Source organism: Hemiscyllium ocellatum, chromosome 17 (genome assembly GCF_020745735.1).
Source record: "Hemiscyllium ocellatum isolate sHemOce1 chromosome 17, sHemOce1.pat.X.cur, whole genome shotgun sequence".
Lineage (NCBI taxonomy): Eukaryota > Metazoa > Chordata > Chondrichthyes > Orectolobiformes > Hemiscylliidae > Hemiscyllium > Hemiscyllium ocellatum.
The window spans coordinates 15,166,977-15,186,387 of NC_083417.1; the positions used below are offsets into that span (position 1 = coordinate 15,166,977).

Sequence of the window (19,411 nt, forward strand, 5' to 3'; positions counted from 1 at the left end):
TCATAAATGGCAAGTACTTTTCTGTGACAAGATTGTGAATATTACTGAAAAATATTTGTTTGATACAAAATCTGAGTCATATTTGCTAGTCTGCTAAATTTGAGCTCTGTATCGGAGGTTAATCATTGCATGAACGTTTCATATGTTTGCAAATCCAACAGGCAGATCTTCAATCTATACAGTCTTGTATATAAACAGATTAGGCACCATGAAGGACAGTAGCATAAGAGAAATATTAATGAAATAAAATCCAATAGTTTCACTGTAAGATATTTAGGTGAAGATTTGAAATCCTTTTCTTGTTGCTTCAAATAGAGTCAGAGTTATACAGCAAGGAAACAGACCCCACGCCCAACTCGTCTGCACTGACCAGATATCTTAAGCTGATCTAGTCCCATTTACTAGCATTTGGTCCATATCTCTCTAAAACCTCCCTTTTCATGTACCTTTCTAAATGTTGTAATTGTACTTGCCTCTACCACCTCCTCGGGCAGCTCATTCCATATACACATCACCCTCTGTGTGAAAAAGCTGCTCTTCATGTTCCTTTTCAACCTTCCTCCTCTCACCTTAAACCTATGCTCTCTAGTTTTGGACACCTCTACCCTGGGAAAAAGACTTAACTTTATCCATACCTCGTGATTTTATAAACTTTTTTTTAATAAGGTCAACCCCAGCATATTCAGTCTCTCCCTATACCTCAAATCCTCCAATCCTGGCAGCATCCTTGTAAACCTTTTTGTAACCCTTTCAAGTTTGTCAATCTTGTGTGTTGATTTCACTAATTGTGGGAAGAGCTGAGAATTTATAAATAGAAAAATTAGTTTAGAAACAATTTATGGAATTTTTATCCTCTCAAGTATTTCAGTCCCTTTAAATGACAGCTTAATTTTACAAGCATCCAGTGTACACTGAGGTAAACATTCTTCATTCTGGGAAAAGAGGATCAATAAGATCATGGCATTTTAAAACAAAACCTTTTAACAGACACGAAAACCAAACATATTTTACCAAAAAACCCTCATCAACCAAGTAACTAACACTCAGAATTTAGATTTTAATTAAAAGGAACACATTTGAACCTTGTGTCATGCATTCACATATGCACTGATTTAACACAAATCAGTTTTCCCAAAGTGCGCAGTGACCTAATCAGTGCCTGACGAAAGCTGCTTTTCCTAAATTCCATTTTAGAAGCAGTTAGCTCCGGTAGAAGGGCCAAGTGTTTTGGAAACAGAGACACTTGCTTTGTTTTACCCACGCAAACATGATAGCAGACAAACGATAAACTATGTTAGCCACGAGCTGAAAATGTGTTGTTGGAAAAGCACAGCAGGTCAGGCAGCATCCAAGCATCTGCAGTCCTCACTTTCTCATCAAACATCAGCCATACAACACAGATTAGATTAGATTAGATTACTTACAGTGTGGAAATAGGCCCCTCGGCCCAACAAGTCCACCGACCCGCTGAAGCGCAACCCACCCATACCCCTACATTTACCCCTTGCCTAACACTACAGGCAATTTAGCATGGCCAATTCACCTAACCCGCACATCTTTGGACCGTGGGAGGAACCGAAGCACCCGGAGGAAACCCACGCAGACACAGGGAGAATGTGCAAACTCCACACAGTCAGTCGCCTGAGGCGGGAATTGAACCCAGGTCTCTGGCGCTGTGAGGCAGCAGTGCTAACCACTGCGCCACCGAGCCGCCCACAAAGGTGCTCTTTGAAAAGAGCAAGGTAAAGGTACAGAGATATAGCTCCACATAGTTGTAGGATTTCTGCTGTGGATTTCAGAAATGACAGCTTTTTGCTCAGCAGTAACAAGAAAGCCCAGGCAACCTACCTTTATAGTGATGAAACATTTTTAAAACTGCACTTCGACTTTCACATATATCTGGGATTCACAGTTTAAGATTCCCAAAGGTAAAAGCCCTCCAACCAAAGAACACACCCGTGAACTAAAAACATTGATCAGGACTTTTGATCCAGTCATAGAAATATACAGCATGGAAACAGACCCTTCGGTCCAACACGTCCACGGCGACCAGATATCCCAACCAATCTCGCCCCGACCCATATCCCTCCAAACCCTTAAGAGTTGCAATTGTACTAACCTCCACCACTTCCTCTGGCAGCACATTCCATACCCGTACCACCCTCTGTGTGAAAAAGTTGCCCTGTAGGTCTCTTTTATATCTTTCCCCTCTCACACTAAACCTATGCCCTCTAGGTCTGGACTCCCACACCCCAGGGAAAAGACTTTGCCTATTTACCATATCCATGGCCCTCATAATTTTGTAAACCTCGATAAGGTCACCTCTCAGCCTCCACCGCTCCAGGGAAAACAGCACCAGCCTGTTCAGCCTCTCCCTATAGCTCAAATCCTCCAACCCTGGCAACATTCTTGTAAATCTTTACTGAACCCTTTCAAGTTTCACAACGTCTTTCCAAAAGGATGGAGACCAGAATTGCATGCAATATTCCAATAGTGGCCTAACCAATGTCCTGTACAGCCGCAACATGACCTCCCAACTCCTGTACTCAATACTCTGACCAATGAAGGAAAGAATACCAAACACCTTCTTCACTATCCTATCTGCCTGCGACTCCACTTTCAAGGAGCTATGAACGTGCACTCCAAGATCTCTTTGTTCAGCAATACTCCCTAGGAGCTTACCATTAAGTGTATAAGTCCTGCTAAGATTTGCTTTCCCAAAATGCAGTCCCTCACATTTCTCTGAATTAAACTCCATCTGCCACCTCTCAGCCCACTGGCCCATCTGGTCAAGATCCTGTTGTAAACTGAGATAACCCTCTTCGCTGTCCACTACACCTCCAATTTTGGTGTCATCTGCAAACTTACCAGCTGTACCTCTTATGCTCGCATCAAGATCATTTATGTAAATGACAAAAAGTAGAGGACCCAGCACCAATCCTTCTGGCACTCCACTGGTCACAGGCCTCCAGTCTGAAAAACAACCCTCCACCACCACCTTCTGTCTTCTACCTTTGAGCCAGTTCTGTATCCAAATGGCTAGATGTCCCTGTATTCCATGAGATCTAACCTTGCTAATGAGTCTCCCATGGGGATCCTTGTCGAATGCCTTCCTGAACTCCATATAGATCACATCTACCGCAATGCCCTCATCAATCCTCTGTTACTTCTTCGAAAAACTTAATCAAGTTTGTGAGACATAATTTCCCACGCACAAAGCCATCTCGACTATCTCTAATCAGTCCTTGCCTTTCCAAATACATGTACATCCTGTCCCTTAGGATTCCCTCCAACAACTTGCCCATCACCAAGGCCAGGTTCACTGGTCTGTAGTTCCCTGGCTTGTCCTTACCACCCTTCTTAAACACATTTGCCAACCTCCAGTCTTCCGCCACCTCACCTGTGACCATTGATGATACAAATATCTCAGCAACAGGCCCAATCACTTCTCTACCTTCCCACAGAGTTCTCAGATACACTTGATAAGATCCTGGGGATTTATCCACCTTTACCCATTTCAAGACATCCAGCACTTCCTCTCTAATCTAGACATTTTGCACCTTCAGAGTTCCCCCTCATCCCACTTATTTCTCGTGTAGGGGACTTCTATTGCTTTCCAAAAGATACACAAAGCCAACACACCTGGACGTCTGATCGTGTCAGGCAATGGACCCTGTGTGAGAACCTCTCTGGCTATGTCGAGGGCATCTTGAAACCTATTATACAGGGGACCCCCCCCCCCCCCAGCATCTGTCACGACACAACAGATGTCTTACAGAAACTCAGCACCCACGGATTATTCGAACCGTGAACATTCCTCGTCACAATGGACATTTCAGCAATCTACATCAGCATCTTCCACGATGAGGGCATCGCTGCAACAGCCTCAGTACTCAATACCAAGAACTGCTGATCTCCGACCACCATCCTACAACTCATCTGCTTCATCCTCAATCACAACATTCTCACCTTTGACAATCTGTTTTTTTTTAAGATTAGATTCCCTACAGTGTGGAAACAGGTCCTTCGGCCCAACAAATCCACACCAATCCAGCGAAGAGTAACCCACCCAGACCCATCTCCCTCTGACTAATGCAGCTAACATTACGGGCAATTTAACATGGCCAATTCACCTACCTGCACATCTTTGGACTGTGGAAGGAAACCGAAGCACCCAGAGGAAACTCACGCAGACACGGGGAGAATGTGCAAATTCCACACAGACAGTCACTCAAGGCTGGAATCGAACCTGGGACACTGGTGCTGTGAGGCAGTAGCGCTAACTACTGAGGCACCATGCCGCCCAAAACAGCCACCGTGCTGTTCTTCACCCAGACGCACAAAACAGCCACGGGGACCAAATTTACACCCAAATATGCCAGCATTTTCATGCACATGCTCAAACAAGACTTTTTGCCGCACAGGACCTCCAACCAGCACTACACACCAGATAAACTGACAATGTTTTCTTCCTCTGGACCCATGGCGAGGAATCACTGAAACAATTACCCAGTGATACCAACAAGTTTCATCCCACCATCAGACTTACCATGGACTGTTCTTTAGTATCTGTGTCATTCTTGGACACACGCATCTCCATCAAGGACAGGCACCTCAGTACCTCACTCTACCGAAACCTACAGATAATCTCACGATGTTACACTTCTCTAGCTTCCAGCCTAAACATATCAATCAAAATAGCCATTCCCTATTGTCAAATCCTATGCATACCCAGGTTCTGTTCAGATGAGGAGGAACGTGACAGACACCTGCAGGTGCTTAAAGATGCTGTCATAAGAACAAGGTATGATGCTCAACTGATCAATCACCAATTCCAACATTCCACAGTGAGAAACTGTAGTGACTTCCTCAGGAGACAGACACGGGCTACCCTTGGTTATTCAGCACATCCTTGGAGTGGAGAAACTACCCAATGTTTTTCATAGCCTGTAGCACATTATCAATGAGGATGAGCACCTCGCCAAGATCTTCCTTATGTCTCCACTTCTCGTTTTTAAACAACCACCAAACTTTAAACAGACCACTGTTCACAGCATACTGCCCAGCCTTCAGGACATCAACCACAACACAGTACAACCTGTCATAGCAATCACTGCAAGACGTGTCAAGAGTGTCAATATGGATATCACTAGTACATATGGGGACACCACTCACCATGTACGCAGCAGGTACTCATGTGACTTGGCCAAAGTTGTCTATCTCATACGCTGCAGGCAAGGATGCCCCGAGGCGTGGTACATTGGCGAAACCAAACAGACGCTACGACAATGGACGAATGGACACCGTGCAACAATCGCCAGGCAGGGATGTTCCCTTCCAGTTGGGAAACACTTCTGTGGTCAGGGACATTTGGCTTTGGAGCTTCGGGTGAACATCCTCCAAGGCAGGCTTCAGGATATGCAACAACACAGTGACCGAGCAGAGGCTGATAGCCAAGTTTGGCACCCATGAGGATGGCCTCAACTGGGACCTTGGGTTCACATTACAGGTGGCCCCACTACATTATCCATTCTCTCTCACACAAGCATACATTCAAACACATTTGCATACTCTCTCACTCACGCAGACCCTCTCTCATATATACACACACATACAACCCCCACACTCTCATCCTCACAGGCTTATACTCCATCACACTCATTTTACCAAGCATGCATATACGCAACACACACTCACTCACTTGCACAGACACATACTCACTTTCATGCACACACACATATAAGTCTATGGGGTGAATTTGCATTTGCAGAATTATGTTGGCAGATACATTCTACTTTGCTCAAAAAGTGTACAATCTGCAGGCAGTCAATGCAAGCAGTCAATTTATGTAATATTTTATAAATTCCACTTTGGAAGTAGAACCAGTCTCAAGATTGGGATACAAACAGACTCTAACTTCACACCTTTATTATGCATTGACTGAGCCTAGAAGTCACTTTTTTTTTATAAAACCTTAAGGCATCTTGAGAATGTGACTTAAAAGAAGTTCTAGGGTTTACATATTAATGAACCGAAACCTGCAATGTATTCTAAAAGATTAAAGACTTAACAGCAATCTAGGTTTGTTCAAAGTATCATTTCAGTTGCCTGACACTGAAATCTCTTGCTATAAATTCTGTGTCTTACGGTCCTGTTCCACAGTTACCTGATGAAGGAGAAGTGGTCCGAAAGCTCGTGCTTCCAATTAAACCTGTTGGACTATAACCAGGTGTTGTGAGATTTTTAACTTTGTCCAGGGAGTAGAGACAAGCAGTTCCAAATAAAAGAACAGAAGAAATTTCATGTTTTAACTTGCAATCAACAGAACAAAATAACTCAATTCAGGTACTATTTAGCTTTGGTTTCATTGTTTGAATGCAAATTTATAAAGGTTTGCTTACTTTTTAAGTTCAACTACAATGGAGACGGAAGAGGAAATAACTTAAAATGATTATTTATGTTATTTTGAAAAGTTATTGTACAAGTGACAACTACAGTACAACCTGACATCAACTGTTCTCATGCAAGTTTCATTAGAAACTCTACAAAATTGTTACAGAGCAGGTTATGGCCATTGATCCACCATGTCTGCACTTCTAGCGAATCTGCATTACGACTTTCTGCCATTCTCCAAATGAAGCAGTAATAATAATAATCCATCCTCCACTGAACCTGCCTCCACCACACTTCGAAGTAGCACATTTCAGAACGAAATGTTAAGCAACTGTCAGAGATTTCCTTCCTACAAGGCTGTTGCAAATGATTTTAAATTTATGGGAATTCATTAAATTAATTGGAGAGAATTCAAAGAAGTTACTAAACTTCTATATTTTTAATGAAGTGCAAGGATGAAGTGAAAGGGCTGAAATTAGGTCCACCAACTTTTAGCTTTACAGCAGTAAAAGTCAGATTTCTTTCTAATGATCTGCAAGAGGGCTTTATTCTCCCCTCTATGTCTTCCCTACCTCTCCTCATCCTTTTCCTCTCACCACACTCCATTTCTCCACTTCCTACACATATCCTTCCATCCAACCATCCTTTCCAGAGACGTCCTCCTCTATGCCCACCCCCTCCACCCCAAGCAGCTTCCCCCTCCACCCCCAACAATCAGCTTCCTCCCCACCCATCCCCTCCCACTCTTTCCCTATCTCCCCACACCCCCATCCACTTCCTCTTAATCCCCCTCTTCTCCACCCCCACCCTTCCCTCTCCCCTCTTGCTCACCTTTCCTCCATTGCTCTTCCCTCCCTCCAAACCCTCCTCCCTCTCCCCTCCTCCACCCCACTCACCAACCCCACTCCCCTCCCCTCCTCCACCCCACTCACCAACCCCACTCCCCTCCCCTCGCTCCCTCCCTGTTTTTAATCACTGGAGTTCGCCATTTCCTTACTTAGCGTAGTAAACCCAGCCGTCTTTTGTGGTTCTCTCCTCCCAGCCGGGAGGCAGCTCATCCTCGCTGTCGGTGTCGTCCAGCCCCGCATACTTCAGAGCGGCCATCGTCCTCGCAGGTTCACACCGCAACCGCCAGACTGTTTACCTCCCTCACTTCCGTCCGCGCGCCGGAAACAACTGCCGTGTCGCGCGCGCCCGCCGCCCTGGTATGCTGGGAGTTGTAGTCCTCTGCGCCTGTCCACGCTCGCAGGAAAAATGCTGCAGTTGCCAGAAATCCGAAATAAACTCAGAGAAAGCTGGTATAATGCCCTCGTGATGAAGCATTTCATTGAATGTTCACATGTTTTTACTAGAACAGGAATTAAAAAGCACAATACCGCTAATGCTCAAAACCTAACAACATGAGAGCTAATAATGGGAGTCAGCAATTCAGCCCCTCAAGCCTGCTCCACCATTCAAGACAATCATGGTTGATCTCATCTCTGCGTACCTCAACTTCACTTTCCTCCCTGCACCCCATAACCTTTCAACCCATTACTAATCAAAAATCTGCCCAACTACTCTTGGAAATTTACTCAATGTCTCAACATACATCATACTCAGGGGTAGTGAATTCCAAAATTCATGACCTTTGGGAGAAGTAATTATTTCTCATCTGTGTAAAATCTGCTACTCCTTATACTAAAACTATGACCTCTTATACAAAGTTGCTCCACAAGAGAAAACATCTCTTAACTTTGTCAATCTCCTTTAGCATCAATGTATATCCATACATCTTAATGAGATCTCTCATTCCCTGAACTGTTCAATCTCTCTCCATAAGACAAAGGCCTAATCTCTGGAATACAATGAATAAGAAGTGCCAGAAATAGGGCATAGCATCACTTGCCTAGAAAAAAAAAGTCAAAATCAGTGATATTTGGAAATGAAACCACTTGAAAATAGAAATTTCTGGAGAAACTCAGCTGGCCTCTCAGCATCTATAGAGAGAAAACAAAGTTGAGTCCAGTGACCCTTCTTCAGAACTAGTCATACTGGAGCACTGTTCTGAGATATACACGTTGGACTATTAGGTTTTACAGGCTTTTTCTTATGGGTGAAAAAGAGAAAAGGAGTGGATAAAGGTGGAGCATGAAATTGCACAGCAGGTCAAGCAACATCAGAGGAGAAAGAGAGTCCATGTTTCAGATTAGGACCATGGAAGGGGAAGGGGGCTATGAAATAAAGGGAATGGGTGGGGCTGGGGAAAGGTGAGTGGGATGATGATAGGTGGATCGAGATAGGAAGTCACTGTGATAGGTCAGTGGGAAGGGTGAAGCAGATGAAAAGGAAGATGAACAGGTAGGGTCAGGCTGGAGAGGGAGGACTGGGCCTGGTGGGGAGGTTGGTGAATTCTATGTTAAGGCCATATGGTTGAAAGTTCCCAAGGTGGAAGATGAAGTGTTCTTCAGTTTGTACGTGGTCTTGTGTTGATGGTAGAAGATGTCCAGGATTGACATGTTGTTGGGGGAGTGGGAGGGGAAGTTGAAATGGATGTCGACTGGCAGGTGGGGTGATTGGAGCATACAAACCATTAATATTCCCTGAACTGGTCACCACATTTGCGTTGGGTCTCTCTACATGGGAGATGTATTCACAGATTTCACAGCAACTTGACTTCCAAAGGGCTATACAGCCAATGAAGTATTTTACACATCATTGCTATTGTACAAAAGGCACCCAGCCAGCCTTCAAAAAGCAATATCATAAAGCCCAAATTCATTATTTTTGTATTGATCGAAGGATAAACATTGGCCAAGAATATCAGGTATAACTCATCTACTCTTCTTCCAAAAAATACTTTATTCAACGAAATTGTAAAAGAACATTCCAAAGCATTGACTTGAAAATTACAGAAAACACTATCAAATTGAACTTGTCCCCATAAATTATATACTACTTTGAAATGCCTCAAAACAGTTATGATAGTCATTTGATAGAACATAAGCATTGCTGAAAAAAGCATATTTTGTCAAAGCTTGTTATTTTGGGCTTATCAGGACCATTCATAATAATAACTATTCAAGGGGAAACCCAACATTGATGTTTTTCTTTTTTTTAACACACTGACTGTATGGTCCAGGCAGAAAACCAACATTGATATTGTAAGAGAGGAGAGTTCTTATTAATTGGCGATTGAACTCTGATTGGTAGATGCATTGCCATGGAGAATGGACCCATTAATGATGGCTGACAGTCCTTCTGGTGGGAAGCAAGGCTATCCTCATTAGGTCTTTTGTACGTTTACCAGATCCCACCTCCTCTGCATATTGTGCTGAAGGTGGCAGTGGTATGGAAGCCCCCTTTGTCCATCTGCTTGTGGACAGGACTTATTATAGATCTGAAGATAAATGTATTTTTCCCTCAAGGTCCATCCCAAGCAGTTCTGTAATGCACACTGACTGCAAGTGCAGCTAAATGGATGTCATCTTAGTGAAAGGTGCTCGTTGGTCTGCCTGAAACATGCTTATTTTCTAGTTTACTGAACCTTGGAGATTGGCACATTCAAAAGTCTAGTACTTAAAGGGATGCACTAAAGATTGAGCAGTCGCTGTAGAGACCCTACTGTGGAAAAAGTACCAGTTAATAATAATGATCAATAGTTTAACTGCCAGGTTTTATTTCAATTTTAAATCACACAGATTCGCTCTGAAATAGCATGGTATTCCTCTGACAAATAAACCAGTGAAAGGTTGTCATCATTTTGGTTGCACTGAAATTGGTGGAGTGTGTGTATAAGCTCTTTCTGTTTGTTAAGAACAAAGCCCTATGCAGCAATCGATGTAGCTTCCAGTCTACGCAAGTGTGGTATACTAAAGCCCAACTGACAATCCTAAATTCATCAACAGCATTATTCATAGCATACTCAGATTGTAAATGTTGTCCAATTGAAGAATTACATCTAATGTTGGACATCACATTGCACATTTTGTAAGTGCAGGCTGTTTGGGTAGGGTCACTACCTCACTTGCTGCAAAGAGCCAAAGGGAGCAAGGTTTGAGAAGATTTGTAGCTCAGGTTGAGGTTCTGGATATAGGTTTGCTCGCTGAGCTGTGTTAAGACGGTTCAAACCGTCCCCGTGTTCGTTTTCGGAGGAATGAGACACCAGGTCAGATTCTAAGAAACAGACTGTTTTATTCGAGAGAGAATCGGTTACAGCTAGACATTTGTCCAGCTGGAGAAGGCGTTCTGACCCCTTTGTTCTAAGTTGTTTATTCTTATACCCCCTTTATCCCTGCACCGTTCCCTTATTTGGTAATGAACGGTTTTTACAGTTTGTCATTGGCCCCAGTCTCTTATCAGTGTTTGACCATGCCGTATTTGGCTATCAGCTAGCTCAACTTGTTATATGCCAGATGGCCCCCTTTGTTCTTTTTTCTCAAGTTTTACTGCTTCTTCAGTACTTTTCCACTGGTTCAGTTATCTCTCTCAGACCTCGTGTCTGTTACCCCCTCTGGGGCCTCCTGGGCACTTCAGCCTGAGAGCTACTTCTAGCTAACATTTTAGTGTTACATTTGTTTGGGTGTTAATCCTACCTAACATTCAAGTGTTAGTGCTTTTATCTAACATTTGTGTTAGTGTTACTTTCATCTTACATTTGCCTGAGTGTTAATCCTACCTAAGGCTACCTAACATTCCCCCTCTTGGCCTCTAAGAGGCCATAAATACAGCAAAACGCGCGCAGCAGTCAGGGCCGGGCGGGTCGGTGAGTGCCCCTCCATCACTCATTTGCAGGACCGACCCCTTGGCGTTACCCGGCTGGTCTGGCTCTAGGGAGACACAGTTATAGGGGAAAGGAATCCCTAAGCAGCATACAAGTACACAAAGCATTCCGCGCCACAAAATCCCTACTCTATACGCCTCTCCAGCTCGCACACAACCGTTAAGGCACAAGAAACAGTGAAATAAAAATAATACATAAACACTCAAAAGTCGTAGCATGGGGGCGGGTAGTCCCCGTCCATCTCCAATCCAGCCATGCTCACTGCTGCACAGGGAGCGCCCGCGCGTTCCTGCTGCACAGCTTGATAAGGTGGGGGCGAAGGGGGGTGGTCGTCCTTGTCTGTAAGGGCTCGCTCGATAGTTCGGGTCATAAGGGTCCTGAGACAGGGGATACAACAGCAACCACAGGTAACAAAAATAGCAACAGAAATGGTCAGCCCCAGGGCTAATTGTCCCAACATGCTTCCCCACCTCCCGAAGGTTTTACTCAGCCAATCTATAACTGGATTACTGACCCCAGACTGCAGCTTTAATTCAGCGGCCAGAGCACGCAGCTTTCTTAGTGTTTTAGTGAGTTTCCCATCTGGGCCCGTGTTGTTTGCTATTGAAGTACAACACATTTCCCCAAACATAGCGCAGACCCCTCCTTTCTCTGCTAAGAGCATATCCAAGGCCTGCCTATTTTGTAAGGCCATCAGCGAGGTCTGAGCGAGCTGTTCGTGGATTGCATCCACCGCGTCCACAGTCAAGTTGGCCAGCCTCTGAACATTGTAATGGATGAGATTGATCCTGTTTACATTTTTATTAGTCGTGATGGGGAAGATGGCTGCGAATAGGGGGAAGCTCTCAAACCCAGAAGCTATTTCATCAGCCAGTTTATATTCGTCAGGAATGTTCCTAGCCTGACCGATAGCGTCGATCCAGACCCCATGTGGATTTTTCAAATCCACTATACCCGAAGCTAGATTAATCCAGGTACTGGGACCGCTTATGGCCCGCTTATACCTAACGTGGGCATCAAGTCCCCGTGGTGGCTTGCGGAGAGTGTAATCCCCAGGGGCTCTTGGTGACAAGAAAAGCTGGGCATTCAGGGTCACGAGGACGCACCTCCCCTCCCAATTCAGAGGAAGCCAATTGTATAGGGTTTTACCCCCACAATACCACCACAGGTCCGCCCGACTCACGGTCAGCCTAGCAGCCCCGTCTTTGGTAAGCTCCCAACTCCTATTACAACTAGATACATCCACCCAACCAACCCTGTATCCCCGGACGAGTGACCGGGGGTTGGTAAAGCAAGTGTAGTTTACTAATGGGAGGACAACAAAGTCAGGTGGGGTAACAGTCGGCGGGGCCATTGGAAAATACTGTTCCCAGGATCTACACTTTGCTGTGGGGTTGGCCCTGGACATTAAATCAACAGCACAATCCATGCTCCCTTCCTCGAATGGAGTCCTGCTCATGATTAGTCCCGGCCTCCCTTTCGCGCACACCCAACAGTTTTCTTGCTTTGCCTGCTGAGAAAACTGGATGATCCTGTCAATCCAGGCGTTCGCCTCCGTGTACCCTGTAGCTAGAGCCAGCCTACTTTGGGGGTTTATTAGCTTATCTGTTTCAAAGGTTTGAACAGTTCCTGGGTTGGCCTGTGGTCGGGCTGCGTTGCTGCTTCCCAGGTTAATCCTTATGTCACCCCTCGGGTCCTTTCCAGAGATGGCGACCCCTATAGCTAAATACAGCACCTTGGTCCTTTCTGGGTCCCAGTACATAGTCCTGTGTGGGTTACCATGTCGACTCTGACCATCCCAATACCTGCAGGTTTTACTAGACCACCCGGTCATATATAGGGGATTAGAGAGTCCAGCCTCGGTCCGGAGGACCAAGGGGTTCTTTCTCCTTTGTGCTGCCGCGATCTGTCCCCTCCTCAAGGACAGTTTCCGTTGAAAATCCCGATACTCAGTTCGCTTCGGGGTGCTGGTATGTGTTTGCCCCCACCAGACATCATCCCAAGTATAACACGGGAAACCCTCCCCTATGTGGCCCAGATTTTGTGGATATCCCGCACATAGATTAGAGAGAGCCGGGGCACACGAGCACGGGCACATATACACATCATAGCCTGCCCATGCCTCCTCGGCCCCCCTCCCACACTCTATCACATCACAGAGGTCGAACTGGAAGGTCTGTTTTATTCCTGGGTCTGCATCCAATATTACCTTTGCCCCACACGGATCCTTTGTTACCTGCACGGAGGGTCGTACCGCGAGGCACAGACCCAACCCTATGAGGAGCTGGCCCGGCCACCTCGATTCAGAGATCCTCGGCACTACTCTCCGTCTCCTCTCCGGGAGTGCCCTCCACCTGTGATAGTCCATTTGGAGATCTGGAACAGTGTGAAAAATGGTGCCAGTTATTGTCCCCCTCCCTGTCCACCCTCAGGGTATTGTTGGCCACTTCGGTGACTCGGAATGGCCCTTGCCGCCTCTGCTCACTCCAAGAAGTTCTGCCTGGGTGTCGCAGGTAAACTTCCTCTCCTACCGTTAGTGGCATCGTCGACCCGATCTCCCCTTCCCGGGCATTGAGTACCTGTTGCCTGACTAGCTTAACCATCTCGTGTAAGACCCGCATGTACTGGACCATGTCCTGATTCATGAAGTCCCATGCGTTCTCCCACCGGGGTGATAAGCGGGGTCCTGGCATAGGTCGACCAGTCAATATCTCATGAGGGGAAAGGAAAGTGTCCCCGCACTTCTCTTGGCGCATGGACATTAGGGCTAGTGGCAGCGCCTGCACCCAGGTCATATGGGTCCCAGCCAGCACTTTTGCTATTTTATCTTTCAGCGTTCTGTTCGCTCTTTCCACGAGCCCGACTCTCGGGGTGATATACACTACCGAACCTGTGGTTTATACCTAGGGCCGTCTCTACCCGGGCCAGGTGCTCATTTTTAAAGTGAGTTCCATTATCCGTACAAATGACTCGGGGAACTCCATGCCTGGGAATCAATTTGTTACGTAACCAGTTGGCCACGACCTCCCCATCCTCCTTTTTGGTTGGCGTGGCTTCTACCCACCTCGAAAATCGATCCACGATAACCAGTAGGAATCTATAATGTTCAGTCGTGCGCCACTTAGCCCCCATGTCCGTGAAATCCATACAGATTTCCTGCCAAGGACCGAAAGGGGTTGGGAAAACAAGGATAGGGTGAGGTAAAGTCCTCCTTGCATTATGTTCATTACAGATCTTACACTCCGCCCTCATGTTTTCCAGTCGTCCCCGCAGTTTTGGGGCCCACCAATGATCTCGGACAGCTTTCAGGATCGTCTGAACCCCAACATGTGTAGGCCCGTGCAGTTCAGCGAACAGCGCTGGCAAAAGGGAGCGGGGCGCTACCACCTCCCCCCCAGCTGATCTCCACAGTTGAAACTGCTTCCCTCCTACTTTAACCGCCTGTGCCACAGCCCCGCCCGTCTCCCATTCTCTTTTCTCCGCCTCACTCGCCCGACTCTGCAGTTCTATAAGATGCACATACCTCCTTTGGCATGTGCACGGCCCTGAGGAGCCGCCGCAGGCTTGCCTCATGTTTTACTGGCTTCCCTGCCGTGGTCTGGAAACCCCTCCGCACCCAGGACGTTCCTTCAACATGCACCGCACTCCAAGCATACCCAGAATCGGTGTAAATGTTCACTCTCATCCCGGCGCTTAGTTCTAATGCTCTGGTCAACCCCGCAATCTCTGCTAGCTGAGCTGATGCCGGCTGGCACAATTCCTCCGCCTCCATAGTCACATAGCCGCCTCCCTCCGCCCGGACTACTGCGTAAGAAGCCTGAACAGTTCCGTCTACCCCGCGGTTACTACTCCCGTCAGTGAACAGTGACCATTCAGGTTCAGGAATCGGCTCAGTATGGAGTCCCCTCCGCAGCCTTTTTTCCTCCGCCACTCGGGCTACGCAATCGTGAGGAGGGAGGAGGCCGCCGTTCACCCCCGCTGCCATATTCCTGCCCTCCCCCTTAAGTGGGCGAAACGATATGTGCGGGGCCAGGAGGGAGGTCTCAATCTTTACTTGGCGACAGGTGGAGAAGCTAAATGAATTCGAGGCAATGAAGGCACTAACACTGTGGTCTGTGTGAATGCTCAGAGGGTGACACAATACAAGATGTGCGGTATTCCTGACTGCTCTGGCTACCGCTGCGGCAAAACGTGTGCACCCTGGAAGCCCCCTCTCGATAGGATCCAGTTTGCTGCTATAGTAACAAAGGACTTTCCTCCCTCCTCTGTCCTTCTGATACAACACGGCATTACTCACGCCGTCTTTCTCGGCGACGTCCAAATGAAACTCCTTGTTGTAATCGGGGTGGGCCAGACTCGCCGCCTCACCCAATGCCTGTTTGACCTCCCTGAACACTTTCTCACGGTCCACGGACCATCTAAGAGGACTCTTCAGCTTCTTGGCCCCCACTTCCGTTATTATCTCTCTAAGGGGCCCAGTAAGCCCAGCGAAGTCGGGGATGTAGGTGCGGGAATAACCGCACAACCCGAGAAACGCCATCATGTCCTGTACCGTGATCGGAGTCCCGTAGGACAGGATGGCTTCCCGATGGGCATGGGAGAGCGTTGTCCCACCTTTACCTATTATTCTTCCCATGAAGGTAACCGATCTCCTTGCTATTTGGCATTTTTCCTTCTTCACCTTAAACCCTGCCTGCAACAACACCCTCAGGAGGTCTCGCACTGTCTCCAAGTTATGTTCATCGGTTACACTTCCCACAAGTAGGTCGTCAACATACTGCACAATGACAGTGGCTTGGGGTAATTTAACAGCTTCCAGGATGGGGAGGAGTGCGGCGCTAAACAGTCCAGGCGAGTCCTTGTACCCCTGCGGCATACGATTGTAAGTGTACCTTTGTCCTTCGTACGTAAAGGCAAACCATGGTTGACAGTCCGGATGTAGTGGCAGACAGAAAAAAGCGTTCGCCAAGTCTATGACGGAGTAAAACTGTAAGTCAGGGCTCAGTGCCTGTAGAGCCACATATGGGTCCGGCACTTTCAAGTTAAGGGTTTCCGTCGCCTCATTAATGCGCCGCAAGTCGTGGACCATGCGCCACCCCTTCCCCATCCCTTTGGGTACTGGGAGTATGGGCGTATTCCACCCTCCCCCATGGATCTTTCTTAACACCCCCACCTCCAATAATCCTTCCACCGTAGGTCTAATACCTTCAATTTGCTCATCCGACAGTGGGTATTGCGGTACCCAGATGCTTCCACTACTACCAGGTCTCAGCGACAGTTCCACCACACCGTTCAGTTTACCTGTGTCAAAAGGGTGTGTCGTCCAAAGCTTAGGGTCGACTCCCCCCACCAGATTAGCCGCGTCACCATGGTCAGCCGTATCTAGTAAGACCGTTCTTTCTAACTCCGATTTCTCATACCTCGCCACTTCTGTTACTCTAATAGTTTTCCTCTGAAAGCGTCCATCCAAGGAGACCTCCGTCCCGTCCCCCTCTCCAATCGCAACATAATCACACCGCATGGCCTCCCTTACCATGGGACCCAGGTTTCGAGCCTCCTCCCCAGGGGCAATGGCCAGTGTGGTGTGCGGGGCTATCTCCTCACCCAAACAGAACCACTCCTCCTGTTCACTAGTCAAACGGACAACTCCCGCGATGCCTTCCCGACCCGCTACCAGCCCCACAATCTCTATTGTGGTGTTAGTGTCGTTCACGTGGGCCATGTATCTGTCGTTGTAAACCTGATCCTGTACAGGGGCGTAATTGAGGGTCACATGCCAGGGGTCTCGTGGGGGGCGATAGGTCTGTGAATCAGGAATTTTGGGCAGCCAGTCCTCAAATTCAGCCCGTAGGCCTTGATTCGGAAGGGGGTACAGCAGTCTAATCCAATAAACCTCCACTTCCTGCACACCTGTTTCTGTATGAGTTGGGTTAAAAACAAACTGACCCCCTTTGGGGGAGGCGTCCCCCGGCCAAAGCAAACGGAGACCCTCTTCAGAACAATGTATACGAGCACCCAGGCGGGTGAGGGCATCCCTGGCCAATAGATTCACTGGACAGCGTGGAGCATATAGTAACGGGATAGTTATGGCCTGATCACCTATCGCTATCGTCACGGGCTTCGTGTAAAATTGTCTCTCAACTTTCCCTGAGAAGCCTACAGTCTCCAAACTTTTCCCGGACAAGGCAAGATCCTTGGGGAGCCTAGAAATAGTTGACGCAAATGCCCTGTGTCTGCCATGAACAAGCGCTCCTCGCCACAGAGTCGCACTAGAATCATGGGGGGCACATGCGATGGTATAATCTCGGCTCCCTGGAGACTGCAGGACTCCTCAGGGCCCCGTCAGTACTGGTTTGGGGAATCCTCCCCCCGGTCCTCCTCCGACCCCGGGCTCATCCCTCCTACGAATCCCTGCACTGGATTGCTCACCGGCCTCCATCCTCCTTTTCGCCCCCCTTGATTCTGCTGAACCCTTCTTCTGACACCATCCCTGTCCTGCAGGTCCGTTCTGTCATCCCTTCCTCCCCACGGTCTCACACGGCCAGCCTTTCCATATCCATTCCGAGATCCCTGTTCTTCCCACCCGGCATCTGGGCAATCCCTGGCAAAATGCCCCACTTCCCCACAGACCCAGCACGCCCGGGGGCCTTGCCCGTAGTATGGCCGGGGGTATCTCGGGGCAGCGTTCCGATCCCCTTTCCTACCAGGTGCCATTGCATACATTTGCGGCATCACTTCCGTTTTGACCAACTCCTGCGCTGTAGATTTCGCTGCTACCTGTTCCAGAATCTTACCAAACTGTTCCACCTGTGCCGTAGTCTGGGCGGTCACCTGCTCAACTACCTTGCCTAACTGCTCTATAGCCTGCACCGACGCTTTAGAGGACGAAGCCTCCGCCTTCATTTTCTCGGACGCCCTATAGCGTCTGACATGGTGTGCCAGTTGTTTTGTCCACTGGTCAGACGGCAGGGAATCAAAGTCCGCCATATGGTCTTGCACCTTCCCCCTCAAGGGCTGGGGCAACCCATTTAGCACCCCCCTCCGAAAATGAGCAGTGGCCAGTGTAGAGCTGTCAGGCCTTTCTCCCGTCCCTTCTTCCCACAAGTCCCAGGCTCGTTTTATGTACTCATGAGTGTCCTCACTATCCTTGAGGTCTAAACTGGACAGTGCGTCCAGGGAAAACCTTGTAGGGTAGGTTTCTCGCAATGATTCATAAATCCTATTCCTGTAAGGGTCAAACGGCGTGATCTCACACAAGCTCCCGCATTTGGCAGCTTTCTGGGCTCTCATTAGGGCTTCTGTAGCCCGTATGCGCACCATGATGGTCCGAAAATCAGCTAGCGCCAATTTCTCATGACAAGTCTCCAACTCGAACACCTTTATCCACGGAGAGGCGCCATTGTCTATCGGGGGAAATTTTCTCACTAGTGCCTCCAGATCCGTCCTAGCCCACGGAACGTATTTAGTACCCCCTCGGCTCGTGGCGAGTAGGGGCATGGCTGGCTGGGTGTTCCCACAATCCCACTCCCACCCAGACTCTTTCTTGATGTCAACATCACACGCCCCCTTATTGGCTGCACTAGTGTAGGTTGCCCTCATGTCCCTACCCGTGACCACCAATACATCCTCATCATCACTGTCGCATGTCGTGCTCGGGGATTCAGCACGTCTATGCAGTGTCTCAGCATTGTCTGTCTGGTGCTTCAGGAGAGACAACCTCGTATGCCGCCCCCCTATCTTGTCTGGCAGAGGAGCCCGGATAGTCTCACTACATGAGACATCGTCTCTCGCTTGCAACTCTTCATCCAATTTACCTCCCTTCTCTACCAATTTCTCTCGCAACGCTGCCACATCATCCAAACGCCTCCTCCACAAATCATTTACCGCTACCTGTAATTTGTCAATTTGGTCTCTTTGGATATTTAGCTGGCCTGCTACCATCTCCCTCCCGGGGTCATCAATTTCCACCTTTCCCCCTATTACCTCAACAACTGGCGCCTGCACCGTCGTACTCCCCTCGAGTTCGGGGGGGGCCGTGGGCGATGTTGAGTACGGTGGCGGTGCTACCAGCTTCTTCGGCATTGCCACCCCAGGTTTTCCGCCCTCTGTCCCCAGATTTGGTGTCATGCATGTGGATGGGGCCGGATGATAAGGCTGGGTACAGACCAGCTCCCAGCCCGAGTGACTCCCCCTCTCCACTCTCGACTTCGGAATCCTGTGCCCGAATCTGGTTAAAAATTCCTTGAAATACACAGC

At 47.9% G+C, this 19,411-nt stretch overlaps 1 protein-coding gene across 3 annotated transcripts in view; it reads right to left on the reverse strand.

The window, feature by feature from the left end:
• The window catches only part of wwox (WW domain containing oxidoreductase), a 947,793-nt gene extending 940,257 nt beyond the window's left edge, over window positions 1-7,536 (reverse strand). For all 3 annotated transcript variants that reach the window (XM_060837945.1, XM_060837947.1, XM_060837946.1), the window contains exon 1: window positions 7,391-7,536. In XM_060837945.1, the coding sequence (XP_060693928.1) occupies window positions 7,391-7,497 (107 nt within the window). In that variant the 5' untranslated portion in view covers window positions 7,498-7,536. The remainder of the gene's footprint in view (window positions 1-7,390) is intronic.
• Between the last annotated feature and the right edge of the window lie 11,875 nt (window positions 7,537-19,411).